This window comes from Lactuca saligna, chromosome 7 (assembly GCF_052625555.1).
Source record: "Lactuca saligna cultivar CGN05327 chromosome 7, ASM5262555v1, whole genome shotgun sequence".
Lineage (NCBI taxonomy): Eukaryota > Viridiplantae > Streptophyta > Magnoliopsida > Asterales > Asteraceae > Lactuca > Lactuca saligna.
Window position 1 is genome coordinate 9,132,697 of NC_136423.1, and position 23,861 is coordinate 9,156,557.

The window sequence follows — 23,861 nt, forward strand, 5'->3', positions numbered from 1 at the left end:
CGTGTTCGTTTGGTTCGTTTACAGCCCTATATGCGAGGATCAAATTTGATTCAATGGTTTGTTATAACATATATAATCAAGATATTTGGTCTCAAATTCGGTCAAATTTATACGAGTTATTAGCGTATAAATATATCAAATGATTTTTGAGAATGATTTCACCAGCTTAAATTGCTAGTTGAATTTATGAAAAAGTAAAAGATATACTTTGTAATTAACTAGATTATACCCCGCGTTAAACGCGAGAAACGCATAAAAAACATATAATCGTTTATAAATATTGTATAATGATTATAAAAAATATATATGGTTATTGGTATTATTGAAATATGTAGAAAATACATTGAAAACGATAAATATATATAATCATTGAAAGATCTATTTATAGACATCATTTTTTGTTTTATTAGTTGAACGATTTTCCTCGTCTTATATAGTTATGATATTTATATAATTATAAACATTTTAATTAGACGTTCATTGCATAATAATGTTACCTAAATTAAACATATATTGACAATCAATATACCGTTTTTCTATTACATTAAATATTAAAAACTATTTCATTTATTCAAATAAAGTTATGTAATATAATTTATAAAATGTTAAATGTTATATAGATTTAATTTTAGTATATCATCAATGGAGATTCTTTTCTAAATCATGATTGGTATATTTTAAATTGATTATAAATATAAATGCTAGCTTTTATGTTTGTTCTTATTTATTTAGTGTTCGCAAAAATTTTGCATTAGTTTTGGCACAACTTTGAATAATTTTAGTATATCAATTTAATTTGATATATCTGTCAATTATATGAAATATCAAATAATGACATTTCATTACTATTGTGATAATTTAGTTTATATATTGTATTTTCACTAATCTTAACGGTCTTATTTTTTCTAATAACCGTAACGCTTTTACTAAATGTACTTTTTACAAATCCCTTAATATCTTATAATTTTAATCTTACTTTATAATTTTTCATAAATATGTTATTTTCAAGATTGATTGCTTTAATAGTGTTTTTTTTTTTTTTTTTTTTTTTTTTTTTTTTTTTCCAGTCTATTCAATTTTATATTTCATTGTACAACATTATCGTTTGTATGTATTCTGAAATTTCACTTTAAAAATGTTTAATGTTTACACCTTGATATTAATTTTTTTAATAAACTCATGTAATAATTATAAAATATATATCTCATTTTAATTAACATTCACTTCCTTTATTATATCAAATTCCTCATTAAACGGATATACTTTTGGAAAATAATAATTATAATAGCGCAGTATTATCCAAAACGTAAATGTTTGATATACTTTTGGAGAAAAAAAATCAGGATCATTAAAAAAAATTTATATAAAGAAAATACAAATTTAAATTTGTTGAAATTATGGATGAAATTACCGACGAAAATTTATTTTGGAAGAAGTTGTATTTTGTAAGGTATAATAATATTACAAAATTTGAAATATCTATATTTGTTGTGTAAATTAATAAATTTTATTGTTACTATACGAAGATAAAAAAGTAGGTTGATATGATATATAAAAACATAATAATTTCAATGATATTTTAAAATCATACCAAAATTAACCGGATTCTTATGACATAAAAATTAAAAAAAAATCATAATCATTTCTAATATATAAATATAACATTTTCGTAATTAATGTCAGTTTCCAGGATAGTTAATTTTTGTTTTGTTAAAGGTACATAATACATTTTCATGTTTATTTGAAAAGTTTCAGAAAAGTAGTTAACTGATTTCATGTAATTTGTGACAAAGAAAATCGAAATATATGAATACATACATTTGATATAGGAACAAAAAATGATCGAAAAAATATAAAAAGCGAAAGAAGGTACTGACCTTCTAGCACAAGAAAAGCTTAGCCAAACACTCCATTAATATGATATGATAATGCTCTTGAAAAATAGATATCATTTAATTTTCATTTCTCGAAGTGAACGCAAAATGATTTTAATTCTAAAGAGATCAAATTATTCGCCGTCCGCCGTTTTGCGCGGGTAGACGACTAGTATATATATATATATATATATATATATATATATATATATATATATATATAAAAGGGACTATAAATGTAAAAAGTCTTTTATATCATGGTTTGGTTATATTTAAAATATAAAAAAGTAAAATTGAAAAGAATATATAATATAGGGGACTATAAATGTAAAAGTTTTTTTATATTATAGTTTGGTCCTAATGAAATAATGACGAGGCGCACGACAAATAAAGGTGGTTTTGACTTGGTGAAAATGGTTTTGACAACACCCCCCACACATACGCCACGTTTCCAAGTACTGCCACGATACAAGTGCAAATTTACCGAAACAACCTTCTCAATTCCTCCATTCTTGTTATGTAAGTTTGACGATTTGGTATTTTTGGAATATATTTTCACCAAAATTCAAACTCATTAGCATTTGCGCCAAACCAAAGAAAATGAACTACGAACAGAGATTAATCGCCGCCGCCAAGTGCGTATTCGAAGGAGATGCCCGCGCCGCTACCGCGGAGGCGCAAGTCAACTGTTCCGACTATGGTGTAACGGCGACTCTTAAGCCTCACCAAATTGAAGGACTCTCATGGCTCATACGGCGATACCTTATCGGTGTCAACGTTATTCTCGGTACGCAATTCGTTTCAGTTTTGTAATCTAAGATTCTGTTGCAAGTTTTGAATTTGTCCTCATTTTTTGGGAAATAATCTGTTCGTTGACATTTACTCAAATGTCTTAGTTTGGGCAAATTTTGAGTTCATCAATCCCTGCCACTTATGCTTGCGAACCGTCTCTCAGTATGTTTTCTTGTCATGTTGTATGCGTACATTTAGAGAATCGCAAAACGTTAAGATGATTAGCCTATGGCACTTTATTTAGAAATTAGAATAACGACCTAATCCCAAATTGGAACCCTTTACTTTTGTGTGGTTTCACCCATAACGAGCCTTTTTTGCGCATTTTCACAATCCAACTTTCATCAAAGCAAGTGAGTGTCTCCTCAGTTATCTAATTATCTTCCTAATTGAGAATGATGGAAATGCTGTTTTTGCTTATATGAACTGTTAAATGTAGACATGAGGAGACGACATTGATAAAAGTAACACCTCAGTTTCATCAAGGTTAGCTTCATCCCGTGATTTCAATTTAACAAAAATACCTTTTCTTGTATCGGTTGGGATCTCATAAAGAGCCAAATTTGAGATTAGGGGATGCAAGATGCTTTGTTGGAGTGACAGAGTTTATGATCTCACTACTTGAATCAAGCTGATGATCACTATTCGATTGAGAGTAATAAACTTGAAACTCAACTTGCAGATGAAACTAAAATTGAAAAACTTAAACTTGAACGGTTGAACCATGATTAAACTTGAATCAGCCCTTGACCATGAACTCTACCCTTGAACTACCCTTGAGTAATCATTTCTTCACTGAAAATGTAAAAAGCTCACAACTGGTTCAGTTTATCTGTGAAGTAGCCTTGGTTAATTGAATTTGAATTCATGCTATTATGATGGTCACTTAATATCTTTTTGCTAGCATTTTGTTTCATTGTAGTAAGACTATCTACTCAAGAATATGAATTGTGGTGACTGGGTGGTTTTGTTTCGTGTGTTTGCAGGAGATGAGGTATACTTGCATTTCTACATCGAAACTGGAAGCTTGCAAAGTTTATTGAAATCTCTTACTTACATTCTAATTGTTGAATTGGCAACTAAAACATTAATGAAAATAATGCAAAAGTTAAACCTTTTCATCCACTTTATTTAAGAAAACAATGTGCACAGTAAAGAAGCCAAGATAAGTCCCTAAAAAACTGAAACCAAAAACTACAACTGGAAAATCCCATATCAATTTTTGGAGAAATCATGTAATAAAATCATGAAATTATGCCACTTTAATTCTAGAATTCCATGGTTAACATAAAGGGTATTCAATATGAGTATGGTTGTTGGGATTTAGTTCCACATAGATAGAAAATAATTAAATTATTCACTTCTTTTCCATCTATATGGGACTAAATCCCCACATTTTTTTAATTCAAATTCTTGTACTCATCCTTTAATTGGTTACTAACAGATGGGGCTTGGAAAGACATTACAAGCCATCTCATTCCTAAGTTATTTAAAGTTTTCTCGTGGATTACACAGACCCTTTTGTAAGTAATCAAAAACTAGTTTGCTATTTGTAACATAACATGTTTTGATTATTTATTAATTCTTTAATACATGTTTTGTACAGTGATACTCTGTCCTCTCAGTGTAACTGATGGATGGGTATCAGAAGTCAACCAATTCGCCCCAAAGTTGACCATTCTTCGTTATGTTGGAGACAAACAACACAGACGTACTTTGAGAAGAGAAATGTTTGAACATGTGCAAAAACAATCATCACCACCCAATGTAAGTAATAAGTAGTCCAACAAGTTCTTGCTGACGTGGATATGCATGCTGATGTGGCGTTGAGTTTTTCAGGTGCAGGCGTTACCTTTTGATGTGCTCCTTACAACATATGATATAGCTTTAATCGATCAAGACTTTCTTTCTCAAATTCCATGGAATTATGTTGTTATTGATGAGGCTCAAAGACTTAAAAATCCTTCCAGTGTAGGTTTTAACTTTTTAAGACTAGTTTATTAGTTTCTTTAAAGTGTGTTTCAGGTTTACTGATTGTTTGATTGTTTTTCAGGTTTTGTATAATGTTCTCAGAGAGAGTTATATGATGCCTAGGTGTCTACTCATGACTGGAACACCTATTCAGAATAGTCTTACTGAACTTTGGGCACTTTTGCATTTCTGTATGCCTTCAATCTTTGGGACATTGGAGCAATTCTGCTCAAAATTTAAAGAAGGTAAAGGTAAAGGTGCATCAGTAGATAAGGAGAAGTTCAAAAGCTTAAGATATATTTTGGGGGCATTCATGCTTCGAAGAACAAAGTCAAGGCTTATTCAAAGTGGGACCCTTTCTTTGCCACCTCTTACTGAAATCACAGTGTAAGTTTCTTATTATGGGGCGTGTTTGTTTCGTTGTCAATTCCATTCTTCCTTTTTATTAAAAGACCAAAATACCCTTATCATTACTTTAGATACCAATTTCGTTAACAGATTCCATTTTAAAAAAAAATCAGGATGGCTCCATTGGTGACCTTGCAGAAGAAGGTGTATATGTCAATACTAAGAAGAGAGCTTCCTAAGCTTCTAGCTTTGTCTTCTGGAACTACTAGTCATCAATCCTTGCAGAATATTGTAAGCCAACATGTCTCCTTCTAGGCTTACTATCATGAACATTTAAAACAAAAATAAGACGAGGGCAAGTCAGTCATTTTTCATAAATTTAATGATTGGGCTGTTACCTACTTAACTTAGATGACTTGAGGACAGAAAGTGTTGAAAATCATTGCATTAGGGAAGGAAGATGCAAAAAAGGATTCCTTTTGGACCGTATTCAAAGAACACAATATAGTACAGGGACAGAAAATGTAAATTACTTTTGAGAACTAATGTTTGATGGCTTGTGTTGATACTTTAATCAGGTAATACAACTACGTAAAGCATGTAGTCATCCTTACCTCTTTGCTGGTATAGAGCCAGAACCATATGAAGAGGGTGAGCACTTGGTTCAGGTATAAAAACATATCATATCTCTATTTATTTATAAAATCATACAAAATGTTAGTAATAAATTAAAAATCTTTATGATTTCTTTCAGGCAAGTGGCAAACTGGTAGTCCTAGACCAGCTACTTCAGAAGCTACATGCTTCTGGACACCGTGTTCTTCTGTTTGCACAGATGACACACACACTTGATGTATTACAGGTTTACTTCCTTATCTTTTCATAAAAAAAACTGCCACCTGTCAGCTGTGCTTATGTATATCCATCTGTGATTATTTAAACTTAAACATTTTTGGAAAATCTTGAAATACAGGATTATATGGAATTGAGAAAATACCCTTATGAGCGGCTTGATGGATCCATTAGGGCTGAAGAGCGTTTTGCTGCAATAAGAAGTTTTAGCCGAAAGTCCGGAATTGGAAATTCCAATTCCGAAGCTGATTCCGACTCTGCATTTGTCTTCATGATTTCCACCAGAGCAGGGGGAGTTGGGTTGAATCTTGTAGCTGCTGACACTGTGAGCTTTGCAATACTACCATCCCTTTTTCTCTCTTCTTTGACTTGGTCCCATTGTTTGACTGAGTATTGTACAAAAATAAATGCAGGTTATATTTTATGAGCAAGATTGGAATCCACAGGTGGATAAGCAGGCGTTACAGAGGGCCCACAGGATTGGTCAAATGAACCATGTCATGTCCATCAATTTAGTCACTGAACGCACAGTGGAGGAGGTGAGTTAAAATTTAATTATGTTGTTAAAAGCAGTAAGTAGGCTGGTTGGTATTTTAAACCTTTGAATTGAATGAATACCCCTCTCTTGTAGGTTATCATGCAGAGAGCAGAGAGGAAGTTGCAACTGAGTCATGATGTGATAGGTGAAGATGATAATATAGACAAGGAAAAGGAATGCAAAGACATGGTAGGAGTTGCTCCAACTGATCTTCGATCTGTTATACTGAGTCTACGTATTCTCGATCCCAAACAGAATTCAGATCATCAATTAGACATGTCAAAATTGAATGATATAATCGATAAGGTGATCGCCTTCCGACATGGCGGAAATGATCCAACGGTTAAGATCGATTCAAATGATGTATTGCAATTAGGTGGACATGGAAGACATGATGTTGACTTTGACCCTGGTGTTGATGAAGTTTCGTATCTTTCGTGGGTTGAGAAGATCAAGGAGACATCGGAGAAATGTGATGAGTCAGCATTGGAGGAGGAGAGAAATAAGAGAAGTTTACTGGTAATGGAGGAGAAGAGAGTGAAAGCAGAGTCTGTTAGGAAGAAGGCCGAAGAGAAGAAATTGGCGAAATGGGAAGCTCAAGGGTATGAGTCGTTGAATGTGAAGGATGTTGTGGGCCCTACCAATAACATGCTTTTGGATTCTGGTTTGGTGAATTTTGTCTATGGAGATTGTACACAGCCTTCTAAAGTTTCTCCTTCTGACTCCTCTATAATATTCAGGCGATTACTCTTCTTGTTTCTACGTATAGCGTCTTACTTCCGTTTTTTATTTTAATTTATTTTATTTTTTACAGCTGTGTTGATGATTCGGGGAAGTGGGGACATGGTGGTATGTTTGATGCATTAGCTAAGCTTTCCCCTCAAATCCCATCTGCGTATGAACGAGCTTCTGAATTTGGGGACCTTCATCTTGGTGACCTCCATCTTATACAAGTGACAGGTCAGCATCTTAATATCTTAACTAATACAATTCATTTTTTTAGTTGTTGTAGAAAGTTCTAGAAAGTGTTAGGAACATTGTGCAGGTGGTGACGTGGACAGTAACAATAACAATAATAAAGGACGTGAGTGGGTGGGCCTAGCTGTTGTCCAATCATATAATCCCAGACGGAAAGTGCCACGGAGCAGTATCTCTATTTCTGATCTGGAACAGTGCCTCTCTAGAGCTTCATTTTCAGCTGCTAAAAATTCTGGTATTTTTTTAAATTATTATTAATATTTGTATAATTATTGTTAATTATTATTATTAATTTATTATTGTGAATAAAATAAATAGCTTCCATCCACATGCCACGAATCGGGTACCAAGATGGGGCAGACCGGTCAGAGTGGTACTCAGTTGAACGTCTGCTTCGAAAGTATGCTGCTTTATATGGCATAAAGATATACGTGTAAGTCCACCTCCATTATTTTAGTAAAAAACTTATGCAAAAAAAAAAAAAAAAAGAAATTGTAAAAAATAATCAAAAGTTGGTGTAATTTAGAAGAATTGTATTTATGATTTTTCAGGTACTATTTTCGGCGAGGTTCGTCTTGAGAGTGGAGGCAAGTGAGTTCTTCATATCTACTTTAACTTCATATAGCTTTATACTATTGTATCTTATTCAGTGTAGTAACTTTTTATGTTATGTTGTATAATTGTTTAATGTTATAATTTACGTAGTTATTGTAATATAAAATGTATAAATTGAATTACTAACAAAACAAACTAGCAAACAAAAAAGACACTATTGGGAATTTATATATGAAAAGAAAGTGTATATTCATAAGAGAGAATAGATGTAACGTATTGAAGATAAATACTCTTTAGAAATGAATGATTGTGAAAGAGAAGTAAGCCAACTAGCCAAGTATATATGAAAAGAAAGTGTATATTCACTTAAGAGCATTTTCAATGGAAGGTTTATTATTATGTATTTAAAAAAAATGACCGCTTAACAAACTTAACAATATTGAAGAGGATAGCTTTTTTTTTTTTTTTTTTTTTTTTTTGTTTTTTTGTTTTTTGTTTTTTTTTTTTTTTTTAAATTTTAGTTTTTGCAACTTGTACATGTATCACCTTTTATTTTAACCATATATCAATTTACATCTTCAATTATAACTTAGTTTTAGATAATTTTATTTATGTATTTATTAATTACTCTATATAAGTATTTAATAACATTTTCGTTCTAAAATACAATTGTTAAGACAGTAATATAATATTTGTAATGATTTCATTTTATTTTTATAACTATATCATAATATTTTTTTTGTATTTTAAATGAACTGATATATTTGTATTAAATAATTATTTTTGTTTAAAAGTAAACTATTTAAACGAGAAAGTTTTATAAAACATTTTTAAAAAGATGAGATAAATTAATTAAATTTAGAAAAAAAACTATTCAAATAAGCTTAACCATTAGAGCAATTATTTATTTATGTAGATGTTAAAATTAATGAAATGATAATGTGAAACTTATTTTAAGTCTTAACAAGATGATCTAAGTATATAATGATATTACCATTGAAGATGCTCTAAATATATCATGCTAGGGAATAATTGAGTTTTGCTATTATATTTGACAGAAAAAAAACTAATATAAAAAGCTCTCTCTCTCTCCCTCTCCCTCTCCCTCTCCCTCTCCCTCTCCCTCCCTCCCTTAGTGCATTAGGCGGCCATGTTGGCGTGTGCTAACAAGTTTGGCGAGTGGGCTTGGTGCATCCACTTTCTCTAGCCTCATGTAGATTAGGTAGTTTTATCAAAATAGTATAGTTATAATTGTCAATATTTTAATTTTTAAAAATATTGTAAAAATTATACTCCATTAAACCATAATTCTTTTAATAAAGAGAATGACAAGAAACAAAATGTTTACATATTTGTGTTTTTAGTTGGTAAAAAAAATCATTACCGACAATGATAGACTTAAAAGGTCTAAGGTTTTAAAAATGACTTTATATAATTTATTATCTTATAATATTCTTATTATATTTTCTTTATTTTAGCAAAATAATCTCATTGTAGTATTACTATTGTATTTTTTTAACTCATCCAAATATGTTCGATCACATAAAGTATTATCTTCCTGTAATATTAGTATATATTAATATCTTTTTTCGTTGCATTAGATGGTGCATTATCTTATTATAATATAAATTTTGTTTGATTGTCAAGGCAACATATAAAAAATATATAAACTTTGCTATGTGCACAAAAGAGCCGTATAGTGAAAGTAGGGTTCATGTCCTCATGGATACATTAGTATAAAACTATATGAAGTTGATGTAGATAAGAATTGAATAGTCAACGGTAAAAATATCCAATTTCAAGTCTATTTCATCTATTGTTGTGTGTTAAACTTCGACTAAAGGAGTAATGTTGGTTTAGTGGTAGGGGATACATCATCCCTTCATCAGATTGATGATTCAAGTTTATGAGACATATGCAGAAGTCAAGAGTAGTATAATAATAGATTAAGAACCATCTGATTGTAAATATTTTTAATTCCTAAAACAATTAAACATTTAAAAATAAAATAAGGTTGTAAGAATTGGTCTAATCTAAAACGAACTACATAAATCAAACAAAAAATTACGAATTTAATTCAAAACCAAACATGCGTCGCTAAACTCAAACCCTTTCCAAAATCAATTCAATGACTATGATGAACTAAGACATGAAATCGGAAATCAAGATTTTTAGTTTATCGTGGCTAAAATGAATTAATAGATCGAACATAAATCAATATTTTGCAAACATGGGAATAATCGTTTCCAAATGCTTTTAAAACTCTTCGGAAAAGCATCCACATAACCCTTTTTTGCCAAGTAGAAAGGCCAATCAAATAGTCCGTGTGAAATGAACTATAAACTCACGAGTCACGACCCATGTGAACATAAAAGTACAATGCCTTTCCTGACTTCTTGCATTTCTATCTCCATATGTCCACGTAAATAACAATGAAAAACACACACCGATATCAATCCAAAAGTTCATTGAAATTCTAGAGCAATTTCAAATGATGTGTGAACTTCTTTCAAATCGGCAAATTTTTTTCCAATTCCACAAAAAAAAAAAAAAAAAAAAAAAAAAAACTGCCCCAAGATGATAAAATGATGCAAAGATGTAAATAAACATGCTAAAATATGCATAAAATGCATCTAAATTTCTATTTGCGTGACAATGTATTACTTTAATATAATCTTATTGTATTCTCTCTGTCTGACAAAATATATTATATCTGATTGTAATCTTTCTATCTAACATAATATCTAATAGAGGGTACATTCCTATAGCTAATACCCACTATTAACAGATAATTTCTTACTTAAAGATAATACACTCTATCATACAAATATCATGCTAAGATAATACCTTTTTTGAGATAGAGTGAATATATTAAATAATATCATCAATGAGATAGAGAAAAATACAATAAAGTTATAGTAATACGATACATTTTGTTATAATAAGATTACAATAAAATAATACATTTTGTTATAATCGACAAAAAAAAAAATGATATTACAACATTATTTTTCCTAAACAAAAAATATAATAAAATAAAATCATAATGATATATAAAAATGCACCTTTTTTTTTGAAAAAACTATAATTTTGTTATTTTTTTGAAAACCCTATAATTTTGTTTTTTTTAAAGCCATGGTTCTTGTATTTTTCTTTTTTGTTTAAAAGAATTAAGCCATAACTTAGCTATAAATGAGCTTAAAATGTAACGGCTTTTTTTAACAATAACCGAAACTATAAATATAAAAAATTATTGAATATATATATATATATATATATATATATATATATATATATATATATATATATATATGGAAAAATAAATATACGTCGTTTTGTTTAATATATTTATTATAATGTGTGTAAACTTCAACTCTTAACTTGATAAACTTTCAAGATTTTCGAAATTTCACTAATATTTTTCTCTTATATCACATTTTTTTGCCGAACACTTATTAGGCTATATATATTGTAGTTGAAAATGAAAATTACGTAAAAGGAAGATTTATGTGAAATTTATAATAATGTTGGAATTAATCAAGTTTGAAGTTAAATTATAAGAACATTAAACAATTAGAATGTATTATATGATACAAAACGACGTAGTATGATGAATTTGGGTACCTAAGCTTATATACCCTTAAGGGTATATTCACTTTTCCCTATATATATATATATATATATATATATATATATATATATATATATATATATATATATATATATATATATATATATATATATATATATATATATATATACTAGTTTATAACCGTGAGAATCACGGTTATAAAACTAATTAAACTAATTGAAGCTAAAGCTGAAGCTGAAGAAGCTCTAAAAAGGCTACCGGTTCGAGATGAAGGTGACGTAGCAAAAAACGAATCTAAACGAAGAAGTTGATGTTGCAAATGATGCAGGTGCTCCGAATTTAAGCTTAGAGGTTGTAGATGAATTACCATATGGTAAAGTGGATAATGCGGAGTTTGAGGGTGAAATGGAGATCGAGATGAATGTGACGTAGCAAAACACGATGATGAGTATGAAGAATTAGAAAATGAGGAGAAGCTTGACATTGTTTGATGTTTTTATTTTCAGTCTTCACTCTTTCATTCCGCTGAGTAAATATAATATCAAATAATAATTAATTGGCATTGTTAATCATATCCTTATAATTAGGGTGTTAGTTTAGAAACTTATAAAATTTTCTTATCATATTTTAATAAAGTGATAGTTATCCAACCATTTTGAAATAGGTGGTACTCTATGTACTCATATCTCATATAAATTGTCAAACCATAGGGTACAAACTCATTCACTCATACAAAAAAGGTACACACAAAGTAATGAATGTACGAATAAAATAAGATTTTTCAAAATTCCCACGGTATTTTGAAATAGTGTCAAATCACAGGGTACACACCCGCCCATATAAATTGTCAAATCATAAGGTCCACACTTACCCACCCATACAAAGAAATATACAACCAAAACATTGAATGTACCTTTTGAAAATTCCCACAATATTTTGAAACAATGTCAATTTTCCCACCTTAATACACTTGTCACTACGCCTGTTCAACTTTTTCCCTCCTCGACTCCTCTTTCCAATTTCTTTATTGATGGAAATTTAGGAAAAAACAAATCCGGAAGCATAGATGTCAACATGTCATGTTTGATGGCCATGGCGTGGATTGTAGTGATTGTGCAGGTGGTCCACTTAAAGGAAATACATGGATCAATGACCAGAAAAATAAGATGTAAAAGACTCTAAAACAATTCAATTAAATTAGCCCATTCCAAGAAACAACTGAAAATCTAAGACTACATCACCACAACCCCAATTTGAGAAATTATTTGGTGTTGATTTTTAAATATTGGGTATTTGACTTAAGTTGGAGGATGGAATTAGGCCGATTATCCGATTTAGAGCAAGACCTACCGGTAATGGTTAAAAATATGTGGTTATGTAAGGCCCGGTTTTGGTCCAAGAAAGCATGACCGGTTATCCAAACTTGAAGCATATCCACTTAAAAAAACCCAAGCCCAAAAATTTCATGAAAAACCCACCCTAGAGAATGTGAGAATTAGGGATTAGAGAAAAAGATTTGATACCATTTTAGATTATGATTTTTAGGCTTGTACAAGATTGCAAAGGAATTATAGGCTTATACGAAATGGTCCAAAGTAGGCCTAACAATCACCAATCTATACAATGATGGGCTCGTTACCAAAATAAGTTATGTACTTAACTCAGTTAATAACAAATTGTTCTAAAGAATTTCCTAATATCTATCAATGAATAAACAAACCATCGACTTTGATCAATAAGAGTGGTTTTTCCAATATGATTATGCAATGCCACAAACAAAACACTATTTGAAATAAGAGTATCTTCAATGCATATACATTCAAACTTACATATACATCCAAGCTTGAATAAGAGCATCTCCGATGCATATACATCTAAACTTACATGTACTTCCAAATTTTAATTGTGACGTCAAAATTTCATTTTTATACAACCTTCTTTTTAAACCTTTCAAATTCATATACCACAAAGTTCAATAGATTTCACATCAGCATCTTAGTTATATGATGATAGATGTAAAATATTTATGTATTTTACGATTTGATCTCGTGATATGTTGAACAGATCAAAATGGGCTAAAGTGAAGAAATTAGTCCCTATCTTTGAGTTTTTCTATTAAAAAAATGGGTTTAGTAGTTAATTTTCTAAGAATACTGAGATTTTTTTTAGAGATTTTTGTGTTTAATAAGGTAATTTTTCCCAATTTTTGTTGGGTAGATTACTGTTTACATTTTTTCTTTAGAATATGAAAGATATTTAACTCGGGAGCAAGGCACATATTTCGAATTTATAATTAGACACTTGTTAGTTTTATTTTGTGATATTTAATCGAAAGATAGTCATTTTGTGACAAGATCACCCATGGCTCATATGTTGTTTAGGGATGAGCATTAGAATCGCCGGAACCGGAACCGGAACCGGAATTGTAATTAGGTCCGGTTACCGGTTCTTCATTTTTATGAAAACCGGTCCCGATCTAAAAACCGGAACCTGTTTAACATTTTTTCCGTTTTTTAAAATGCGTATAACTCACTCATATGAAATCGGAATTAGTTGATTTTTTTCCAACATGTAATTTGGAGTTTGTAATTCATTTTTGACTATACACACATATGTTTTGGTTAGATATTGAATCGGATACAAACCCCGAAAGAAAGAATACTGATGCTGCGTTTTTTCTATTTCAACATTTTTTTTTGTTTTTTTTAATCTGTCCCATTTTATTAAATGAGCATAACTCATTCATATGACATCGAAATTACTTATTTTTTTTTCTAGCATGTACTTTGATGTTTGTAGTTCATTTTAGACTATAAAAACACTTAATTTGGTTAGATATTGAATCAGTTATAGACCCCGGAAGACAACATATCAATGCTGCGTATTTTCTGTTGAAACATTTTTTTGGAATCTGTGCGGCTTTTAAAATGCGTATAACTCACTCATATGAAGTCGGAATTACTTGATTCTTTTTTCATCGTGTAATTTAGTGTTTGTACTTCAATTTAGAATATAAAAAGTCTTAATTTTGTTAAGTATTGAATCATTTACAAGCTCTGGAAGATAGCATATCATCTATACTATTTCAACCGGTTCTAATTTGAAAAATAACCGAAAAACCGGGACCGACGGTCCGGTTCCCGGTTCTTATAATATGGGAAAACCGGTTCCGGTTCCGAACCGGTCCGATTCTAAATCTCATCCCTAATATTGTTCATTTTGGTCTTTATTACCCTTATCTAATCAACCATAACTCATTTGGAATGTTCTTTTTTTCTTGCATTACAATCGTTGGCTTTACATATTTATATGTATTTTTCTTTTTAAGTTTTTTTTTTTTTTTTTTTTTTTTTTTTTGCAATTAATCATATGTAATCCAATACTAATCTTGTTGCCAACTATATATATATATATATATATATATATATATATATATATATATATATATATATATATATATATATATATATATATATATATATATATATATATAAGTTATATTGAAGACTAGACGACAGGTTTATGTAAAAATCATCATTGAACAAAATCATATAAAATGTGAAATAGAACAAACTTCTATGGGATTTATTAATTATGATTAAAGATTTTATTCCAAAAGTTCTTTAACAAAAAAAAATTAATAAAGATATTCGTAAATTTTGTTCATCTACAAACTAAATTCAAAAATAAAAAAGAAGAAATAACGTTGATTGTTAAGGATGGTCTTCGAAAAAAACATTTTAAAAAACTCTAGTGTTTGTTTTCTTCGTTTACAAGATCTAATAGTTAGCTTACAATGAAAATTAAAATAAAAAATACATAAATACGTAAAAAAACCAAAATACATAAAGATATATAAAAAATACGTTTATATACTTTAAATACATAAAAGTAAGTAAAAACTATATAAAAAACTTAAAAAGTACATAAATATGTGAAATATACCAAAATACATAAAAATACATAAACATACTTACATAAAAAAATATGTTTATATATTGAAAATACATAAAAAATGTAAAAAAAACTATATAAATAATCTTAAAAAATACATAAATACATAAAAGATATATAAACATGCTTAAGAATACTTAAAAATATGCTTATACATTATATATAAATTTTGATAAATCTACTAGTATGTCCCATTATTTTTGTAAAATTATCCATTAGGTCCATTATTTTTCTAAAATTATTATTTTGTCCCATGACATGTTGCACATGACAAAGGGGATTAGAATGAAGAAATTAGAATTTTTATATTTAATTCTTATTTTTGGGACTTGCGATCATTAATTCTTCCAACATAAAATGTTTGTTTTGAAAATTTCCATGTTTTTTTGAAAATTTTCCATATTATATATGTTTTTTTGAACGGCAAGCAAAATTTCCGTATTAAATATTATTAAATATGTATTGAAGAATCAAAATAAGTGGCATTCTAGAACTAAATCATGAAAAAAAAAGACTTCCCCAGAATAGAAAATCATAAATTACGAATAAGGGTCAAAATCCAAAACACCATAATTATCATTTCATTATATATTTATAAATGAATCATTTTTCCTTTCACCACATTATTTGAAACTTATATTCATTTTTCCTTTTATCATATTCATTTGAAACACGTATGATTTTTCAATTTTTTTCTAATAATGATTATAAGTTGTTAATATGGTTAAATAAATATAAAACCTAAAGTGTAATTATATATAAACTAAATTTCAATATTAAAAGGATATATTTTCTTCTACTTATAAAATTATATTTTTAACTTTTAACATATTATACTTAATTTATTAGGTCTAATATATTGTTTTATGCAAACCATTATCATTTTAAAGCTAGAACTTTTGAACAATTTGTTTAAAATACTTAAATTGTTAATTTAAATATAACTTTATAGGTCAACTAAAATATAAATTTTAGTTCAATTTAAAAACCAAAGAATATTTTGTAAATAGTTAAAAATGATAAATTATAGTGTCTTTCTAATAATGATTATAAGTTGATATATATATATATATATATATATATATATATATATATATATATATATTACCAAAAATTATTATTTATGATATCTAACTTTTATGATAAAAATATACTCTATAATAATAATAATAAAAATAGTGGTCTTAGGATGTAAAGTTTTGAAAACATTAGTTTTTTATTCTTAAAAAAAATAAAACCGACATTTACAGGTCATAGTGGTCGATAAATTATTTTAACAAGAAGTAAATTTAGATGTTTAAATAAAAATAATAAAAAGGTATAATACTTTATATAAAATTAGCATAGTATGTACTCATAAAGGTTATAAGTTAAGCCTACTCCTAAGTACAAAATAGGGATGAATTATAAAACTGGAAAATCAGATCGAAACTAGAATTAGATTGGAATTGGAACCAGTATAACCGGAAAATGCATAAACGGTCTGAATATTGGGTCTAAAAATAGTTTTATCCGGGTTCCCGGTATTCTTGGTATTGGTTATTTCGGTTTTATAATCGAATTTGTAAAAAAATCAGAACCAAGTTTAACTGATTGAAACCGGTTTAACAGGTCAATAAACTAGAAATTGTAGGGTTATGAAAAAATACGCTTACTGATTCAGTCTAAATAATTTCTTATTCTATTACATAATTGTTTTTTTTTGTTTTCTATTTTGTTGCTGAGTTTTTAGTTAGTTTTAAACTGACATATCTGTTTCATTATAAGTTTTGTTCGGACTGATTTTTTTTATTTAAATAGACAATAGTTATAGACTCCAAAAATACCTTATTTACATGTGTATTGAATCACTTACAAACCCTAAAAAACGAGATATCAGTTTTGTTTTGTTTCTGTTACAACATTGTTGTTGAATTTTTACTTTAAACTGTCATATATGTTTCGTTATAAGTCCATTCGGGCCGATTTAAAAAAAATTATAGTTCACTGTTTGGTAATAGTTATAGTCTTTTGAAACACTCTATATACATACATATTGAATCACTTACAACTTTAAAAAAATGATATATATCAATTCTTTTATGACATTCTTTTGATAGATCGTTCATTTGCACGAGATGTGGTAACCCTCCTGAGTGAAAATTTTGTAACTTGTCGAACAATGATCTCCTTTCTTGTTATTAACAAGTATTATTCCAGGTTACATCATATTTTTTTTTTCTTTTGTTCCATAATTCTAGGTTTTCAGTTCTATTTTCGGGTTTTTAGTTATTTCTGGGTCTAATACACGAATCTAATTCCAGTTATCCATTTTTAGTTCCAATCGGTTCCATACTCACTATACCTGGTTTGATACCCGGAACCGGTTATTGTATATCGATCCGATTCTCGGTTCTTATAATCCATCAATTCCGGGTTTCAGGTTCGAGTAAACCGATCCGAATTTAGACCTACTTTCATCCCTAGTACAAAATATCAGTTTGCAATGTCCATTGTAGCTTGCTTTGTTATTTTCAACCGATTATATATATATCTTTAATTTTAATTTTATTTTTACTTTTGTATTTTCCTTTGCTATTTTTAGCCCTTTGTTTTCTTTTTTTCTTTTCATTTTTTACCTTTGTTATTTCCAGCCCTTTAATTTTTTTTTTTTTTTTTTACCATTGTACTTTATTTTGCTATTTTCATTTTTATCCTAAAAAAACAATATTTTTATAAATACACGCTGTATAATAGGGATGTTATTCGGGCCAGAACCGAACCGAACCGACCCGAACTCGAATAACCCGAGAACCGAATAAGGGTATTTGTATGAACCGAAAACCGAACCAAATAAGCAATGCGAGTTCGGTTCGGTTCGGTTCCGGCTCGAATAACCCAAATAACATGTAAAATAACCTATTATTATTATATAACCCGAATAACCCAAATAACATTTACAATGTGATTATAACTATTGTATTTTGTATGACTTTTGTATTTTATGATTTCATAACAAATCTTTTAAAGAAACAAATTTGTTAATAAAAAATAATACAAAGTATATATAATTGTTCCAAAGGTGCAAAAAGAGTTAGAATTTGTGAACTAAGAATATAAAAACGGATAACATGGATTAACTATTCTTGATTAAAATGTAAAATACAAACACCAAAATCAAGATATAGTTATGAAACAACATATTAAACACTAAACATTAAACACCAAAACATCCAAAAATCTATATATAAGTATATAAGTACAAGACCAAATAAGCTATCGATCAAGGGAAAAAATGTGAGTTATGTGACTTCTCTAATTCGGTTCGGTCCATTTGGCCCGAATAAACCCTTATTCGGGTAACCTGAACCGAATAACCCGAAACCCGAATAAGCCAGATACAGATACTCGAAAACCGAATCGAATTGCGTATTCGGACCTAATTCGGTTCGGTTCGGTTCGGGTTTTCGGGCCAAAAATTCTCATCCCTACTATATAATACTATGAATACAATTATTAAAATTCAATTTATAAAACAAAATAGGTCACCACAACAAACGATGCACAAACAAAATAGTTAGATGTACAACCCATCACCACAATTTCGGTTTGAGAAACTATCTCTCTTGTTGGGCTTAATTTTTAAATATTAGGTATTTGACTTAAGTTAGAGGTTGGATGCGGGCCAATTAAGCTATTTAGGACGAGACCTACCCTCTCCCTAAAGCTGCACGTTAACGGTCATGGACCGATCTCAGGTCGGTCCTGAAATGGTCCGGTCTTTTTTTAGATCGGTCCTGAGCGGTCTCGGACCTGTCTTTTTCATATCTAGTTTTTTTTTTTGGACCGGTCTTTTTCGGTCTGGTCTCGCAATCTTGCCCTCTACCCATACATAATGGTTAAAACTTAAAAAGGGTATGGTTATGCAAGGCCCGATGGATTTCTCCATAATTTTTGATGAAATTATGTATGAATTCTTACATAATTTGAATTTTGAAAGATGACTAGGGGATATACTGTTGGACTCTAATTTCTGATAATCATCTATAAACAATAACAATTACAAATCAATAAAAATAAAACTAAAAATGAACAAATTAGTTAAGATAACTTTATTATTACAATATAACAAACAATTTTAAATGGTCATCCATGTGCAATTAATGATACTCATAACTCATGCAGCTTTCTTGATACACATCGCCATTCTTTTATTAAGGAAAATCCCATCCTTCATGTCTTACAGTAAACACCATGATCATCAACATTCAACAAGCAAACACATACGGAAAACGATGATCAATCTTCTACTTTTTAAGTCCTAGCTCGATTTTCTGAACAGTAGGAACGTCTGTTTTGAACGACATAGCAAGCACATTATCATCAATACCGGTAGTGAAAACAGACTTTGGCACCGAAAGCAGGCCACCATTCGCACTTCCAAATGCAGAAATCGCTATCGCCGATTGGTTGTGGTTCCTGTTGTACTGAAAATGAACAAGTCCCTTTGGAAACACAAACATGTCGCCTGTTTGAAGAGTTTGATTATACAAAACGTTCTTGGTGTCGACAAATCCAACTTCAAGGGTACCCAACATCACCAACAACAGTTCAGCTGAACGAGGGTGAGTGTGAGGTGGGTTCACGGCAGCTGCTGGGAACTGGAGCACCGCATAGGATACACTTTGGCCGTTTAGAGCCGGAAATTCGTTCATCGTAGCTTTAAGGACTGTGAAATTTTTAGGGTTTGGGTTGTAATACGCACTGAGTCCACTGAAGGTGAAGAAACTGGCATCAACAGAGCTCGAATTTGGGGTGAGGAAGTCGGTTAAGATATCAGGGTCATTAGCTTGTGTTGTTCTTGAAATGGCTAGAATCAAGGCTAGTCCAAGTAAGAGAATAATAGGCATTCTAGATGAGGTAGCCATGGTTGAAACTGAGATAGCAAACAAACTGTTTATGTTCTATGGCTAGCTATATAGTGTTGGTGTTTGAGTCTGTATATAGGTGTTACGTACGACTACAATGACGATGATATTTATGTTTAAGTTGTATCACGTCCTTAATTGCCGGAGAACAAGAAAAAGCATATACGACTACATTGTAGGATTTAGGAATTATTGTTCATGTCGTTTGCAACTTTAATTAATATAGATATTGACCAAAGAACAGCATATCGTCTGACATTTCGATAATTCGAATGAATGGCACGCAAACAACCAGACTAATGAAAAGTGTTTAGCCTGTAGCCTCGTTTTAATCAAACAGCTGTAGAATTTTGTGACGGAACCAAAGCTTATTTGTTTCGTTTTCGTAAAATTAATATCCTTTAACTCAACAAGAAATCATGTATTAATTTCTTGATTGATGTTACATGAAATGTTTGGTAAAATATCACAAGCATATATAAGGCATATTCTTTGGTTACCTTATATTAACTGAGTTTTTATCTGTATATATATATATATATATATATATATATATATATATATATATATATATATATATATATATATATATATATATATATATATATATATATATATATATATATATACATTGACATCTCTGCAACTGAAGAACAAGACATTGATTGTTTTCCAGCTTCAAAGATGGCATCAAAGATTCAGCTGCTTTTCTTGCTACTTTTAGTTTCATGCGCCACTTATCTGCAGGTATCCATGGCTGGAGATCCAGACATTCTCACTGACTTCATCACACCACCAAATGTAGGACTCCCACTGGATGGAAACTTCTTTACATTCACTGGGATGAGAGCACTAGTGGGTGCACCATTTCCAACAGCTTTTAAGGTTCTGAAAGCAAGCATGGCTGAATTTCCAGCTCTTAATGGTCAAAGCGTTTCTTATGCCATACTCCAGTTCCCTAATGGCACAGTCAACCCACCACACACCCATCCACGAGCTTCGGAGCTGTTGTTTGTACTCATGGGTTCTTTAGAAGTTGGGTTTGTCGACACTACTAATAAGCTGTTTAGTCAGACTCTACAACAAGGTGACATCTTTGTGTTCCCGAAGGGACTTGTCCACTTCCAGTTTAACAGTGATTCTAAGAATCCAGCTTTAGCACTCTCTGCATTTGGTAGTGCAAGCGCAGGGACTGTATCTGTTCCAAATTCAGTTTTCAATTCGACCATCGATGATCAGATATTGGCCATGTCATTCAAGACCGACGTTGCTACCATTCAAAAGATAAAATCTGGGTTTTCAGGCTAATTGTACTTGCCGGTTTGTGTGTATTTCTTGTTTAGGCCAATAACTATGTTCTTAAATCGTGAATAAAGTTTGGAATTTGATTTAAGACACAATTTTAATTTTGTTCTATGTTGTGATGTTATGATTGATAATCACAAAATTAGAATCACAGGAGATAAAAAGGATATTAGCAAACTTCATGTTCGGAGACATGACTATATTGCATCTCATATGAATAACAACGTCGCACAATCTCTAGGTCCCAAAGCTATGACACTTTATTTTTGTTAGAAAAAAGGGATCAGTTTGTATGATTCTTGAGGTACAGTGGGCAAAAAGGGGAAATGGTGAATAGAGAAGTCGGACAATAGAAGATTCTTTTTATAAGAGAGAGACAATTACAAAGGGGAAAATAGATACTTGGGTGCGGTTTTTATAGCTTCTATTCTTCTTCAAAATGACTGAAACAACTAGCATATAAAGGCTAAAAGACAATCATTACAAATCCAAAGCGATACCCTTAAATCTAGAAGAGGTATGTGATGTTTTCCCATAAAAATACGAAGTATGGTATTTAGTTTAGCTAAATGATAGAATAAAATTGTAATTTACATGTCCTAATTCACACTAGTAGAAACATGGGTTTTAGAGACGGACGAATACGTCGCTATTCTGTCGCTAAAGAATGTTTGTGACGGATCAACTACAAAGTTACTCCATAGCCAATTAAAGTGTAGCTAATGACTTAACGAGGGTTTTAGCGGCTGATCAAAATTTTCTCGACGACCTTAGCGACAAAATATCCATCGCAAATTGCTCACTTGATACGGTTATTTAGGACATTAGCGACAAAACTTAATACAATATGTCCGTCGCTAATCTCTTGCAAAACTCTATCTTACTTTTTATTTCCGTCGCTAATCCCTCACAAATTTAAAATGTGATTTTTTTTCTTTCCGTAGTTAACCCCTCACCAAAAACATCCATTAAAGTTTAACATTGATTACAAAAAACATCAAATAATTATACAATATCAAACCAAACATTAACATTTAAATACCAAACATATCAAATAATTATACAATCCAAACACTAACATTAAAATACCAAAAACATCCATTAAAGTTTAACATTGATTAATATTTGTTTTCAAAGTATAATCTACCATAATTCTCAATTTAATCTCATATTTTACATTTATGTATAGATCTTTTCCATTGCTTGATATCTTCCATCCGAAAGAAGGATCAGAATGGAATTGGATTCCGATTCCCGATTAGTCACATGGAATTAGGCAGACCAAATGCCACATACTTTTTCCTTTAATGGAAAGAGACTTGGTTGCTTGATGTCAACGTGCTTTTTGTTAGATTAGGATCTTTGTTGGAAGCAAAACTTTTATGTTGAAACCAAATGGATGACTGAAATGGGAACTGAATTCTAATTTTGACCAAAAAGTAAATGATAATACCGTGTTTGCAGATTGGTCTTCATAAATTGTTTCTCTTATGAGATTTGATGCTTTGAAAATCTGTGTTGAATATTACGGACCATCTATGACACCAAAATTAAAAGAATATTTAACATTTATATAAAAAGGATGCAATATTTTTAATTAGAAAGGAAATTACATAACTAACCTTCATTTTCTTTAAAAGTTGATTGCTTTTCTGATTGGTCAGGCCATGTGCCCTTTTCTGATTGCAAACTCTGAAAGTTGATTGCTCACAAAATAGGAAAAAAAAGTATGCGCATATTATTTAAAGTTTATATCTATGAAAGATTATTTTATAAAACTAAAAAAGTACCCGGCATCAATCATTTCGAGGATTTGGTTTAGTTTTTTCTATCTAAAACATTCATGTAAATAGAGTCATCGACTAGTCAACTTTTACCATTTTTTTTACAAAATTGGAGTTCTCTTTTAATTCAAAAAATGGGAAAGAACTTACTGAGTCTTGCCAGTTGTGGGGTTGGAGTCATTGTGGTTATCTTCTTCTTCTTTTGGTTTGTGTGTAAATGAGTGAGATTGATTGTATTGAGGTGACTCAGGTTGAGGAAAATCTTCTTGTATGAAAATGTACTTTTAGTAACTAGATCCCTTATATGATCATTAGCTAAATGCAAGAAATAGCAATGTGTTTACATATAGTTGTTTCTTGCATTTAATCATTTAATTATAACATAGGCTCTTATACATTGTTTCTGAAAGT

General features: G+C 30.1%; 3 protein-coding genes across 5 annotated transcripts; 2 read left to right on the forward strand and 1 right to left on the reverse strand.

Moving 5' to 3' along the window:
• The first annotated feature begins 2,343 nt into the window (after positions 1-2,343).
• ASG3 (SNF2 domain-containing protein / helicase domain-containing protein) lies at positions 2,344-8,129 on the forward strand. Of its 3 annotated transcripts, XM_078964649.1 has the most exons (16): positions 2,344-2,661; positions 3,653-3,660; positions 4,111-4,189; positions 4,273-4,433; positions 4,506-4,637; positions 4,720-5,024; positions 5,159-5,276; positions 5,564-5,653; positions 5,740-5,847; positions 5,959-6,162; positions 6,251-6,376; positions 6,469-7,115; positions 7,190-7,335; positions 7,421-7,588; positions 7,672-7,786; positions 7,905-8,129. In XM_078964649.1, exons 1-16 carry the CDS (start codon positions 2,475-2,477, stop codon positions 7,930-7,932), a joined length of 2,622 nt encoding a protein of 873 aa, XP_078820775.1. In that variant the 5' UTR covers positions 2,344-2,474; the 3' UTR covers positions 7,933-8,129. The 3 variants fall into 3 exon arrangements, with proteins under 3 accessions (XP_078820775.1, XP_078820774.1, XP_078820773.1); XM_078964648.1 differs by lacking the exon at positions 3,653-3,660 and having other exon boundaries at positions 2,558-2,661; positions 6,469-6,977; XM_078964647.1 differs by lacking the exon at positions 3,653-3,660 and having other exon boundaries at positions 2,558-2,661; positions 7,905-8,128.
• Positions 8,130-19,740: 11,611 nt separating this feature from the next.
• Positions 19,741-20,364, reverse strand: LOC145006644 (germin-like protein 9-3). Its single transcript, XM_078965725.1, has one exon. It carries the CDS (start codon positions 20,359-20,361, stop codon positions 19,741-19,743), a length of 621 nt encoding a protein of 206 aa, XP_078821851.1. The 5' UTR covers positions 20,362-20,364.
• A 681-nt stretch (positions 20,365-21,045) lies between these two features.
• Positions 21,046-21,669, forward strand: LOC145005848 (putative germin-like protein 9-2). The gene has a single exon (XM_078964965.1). It carries the CDS (start codon positions 21,046-21,048, stop codon positions 21,667-21,669), a length of 624 nt encoding a protein of 207 aa, XP_078821091.1.
• The last annotated feature ends 2,192 nt before the right edge of the window (positions 21,670-23,861 follow it).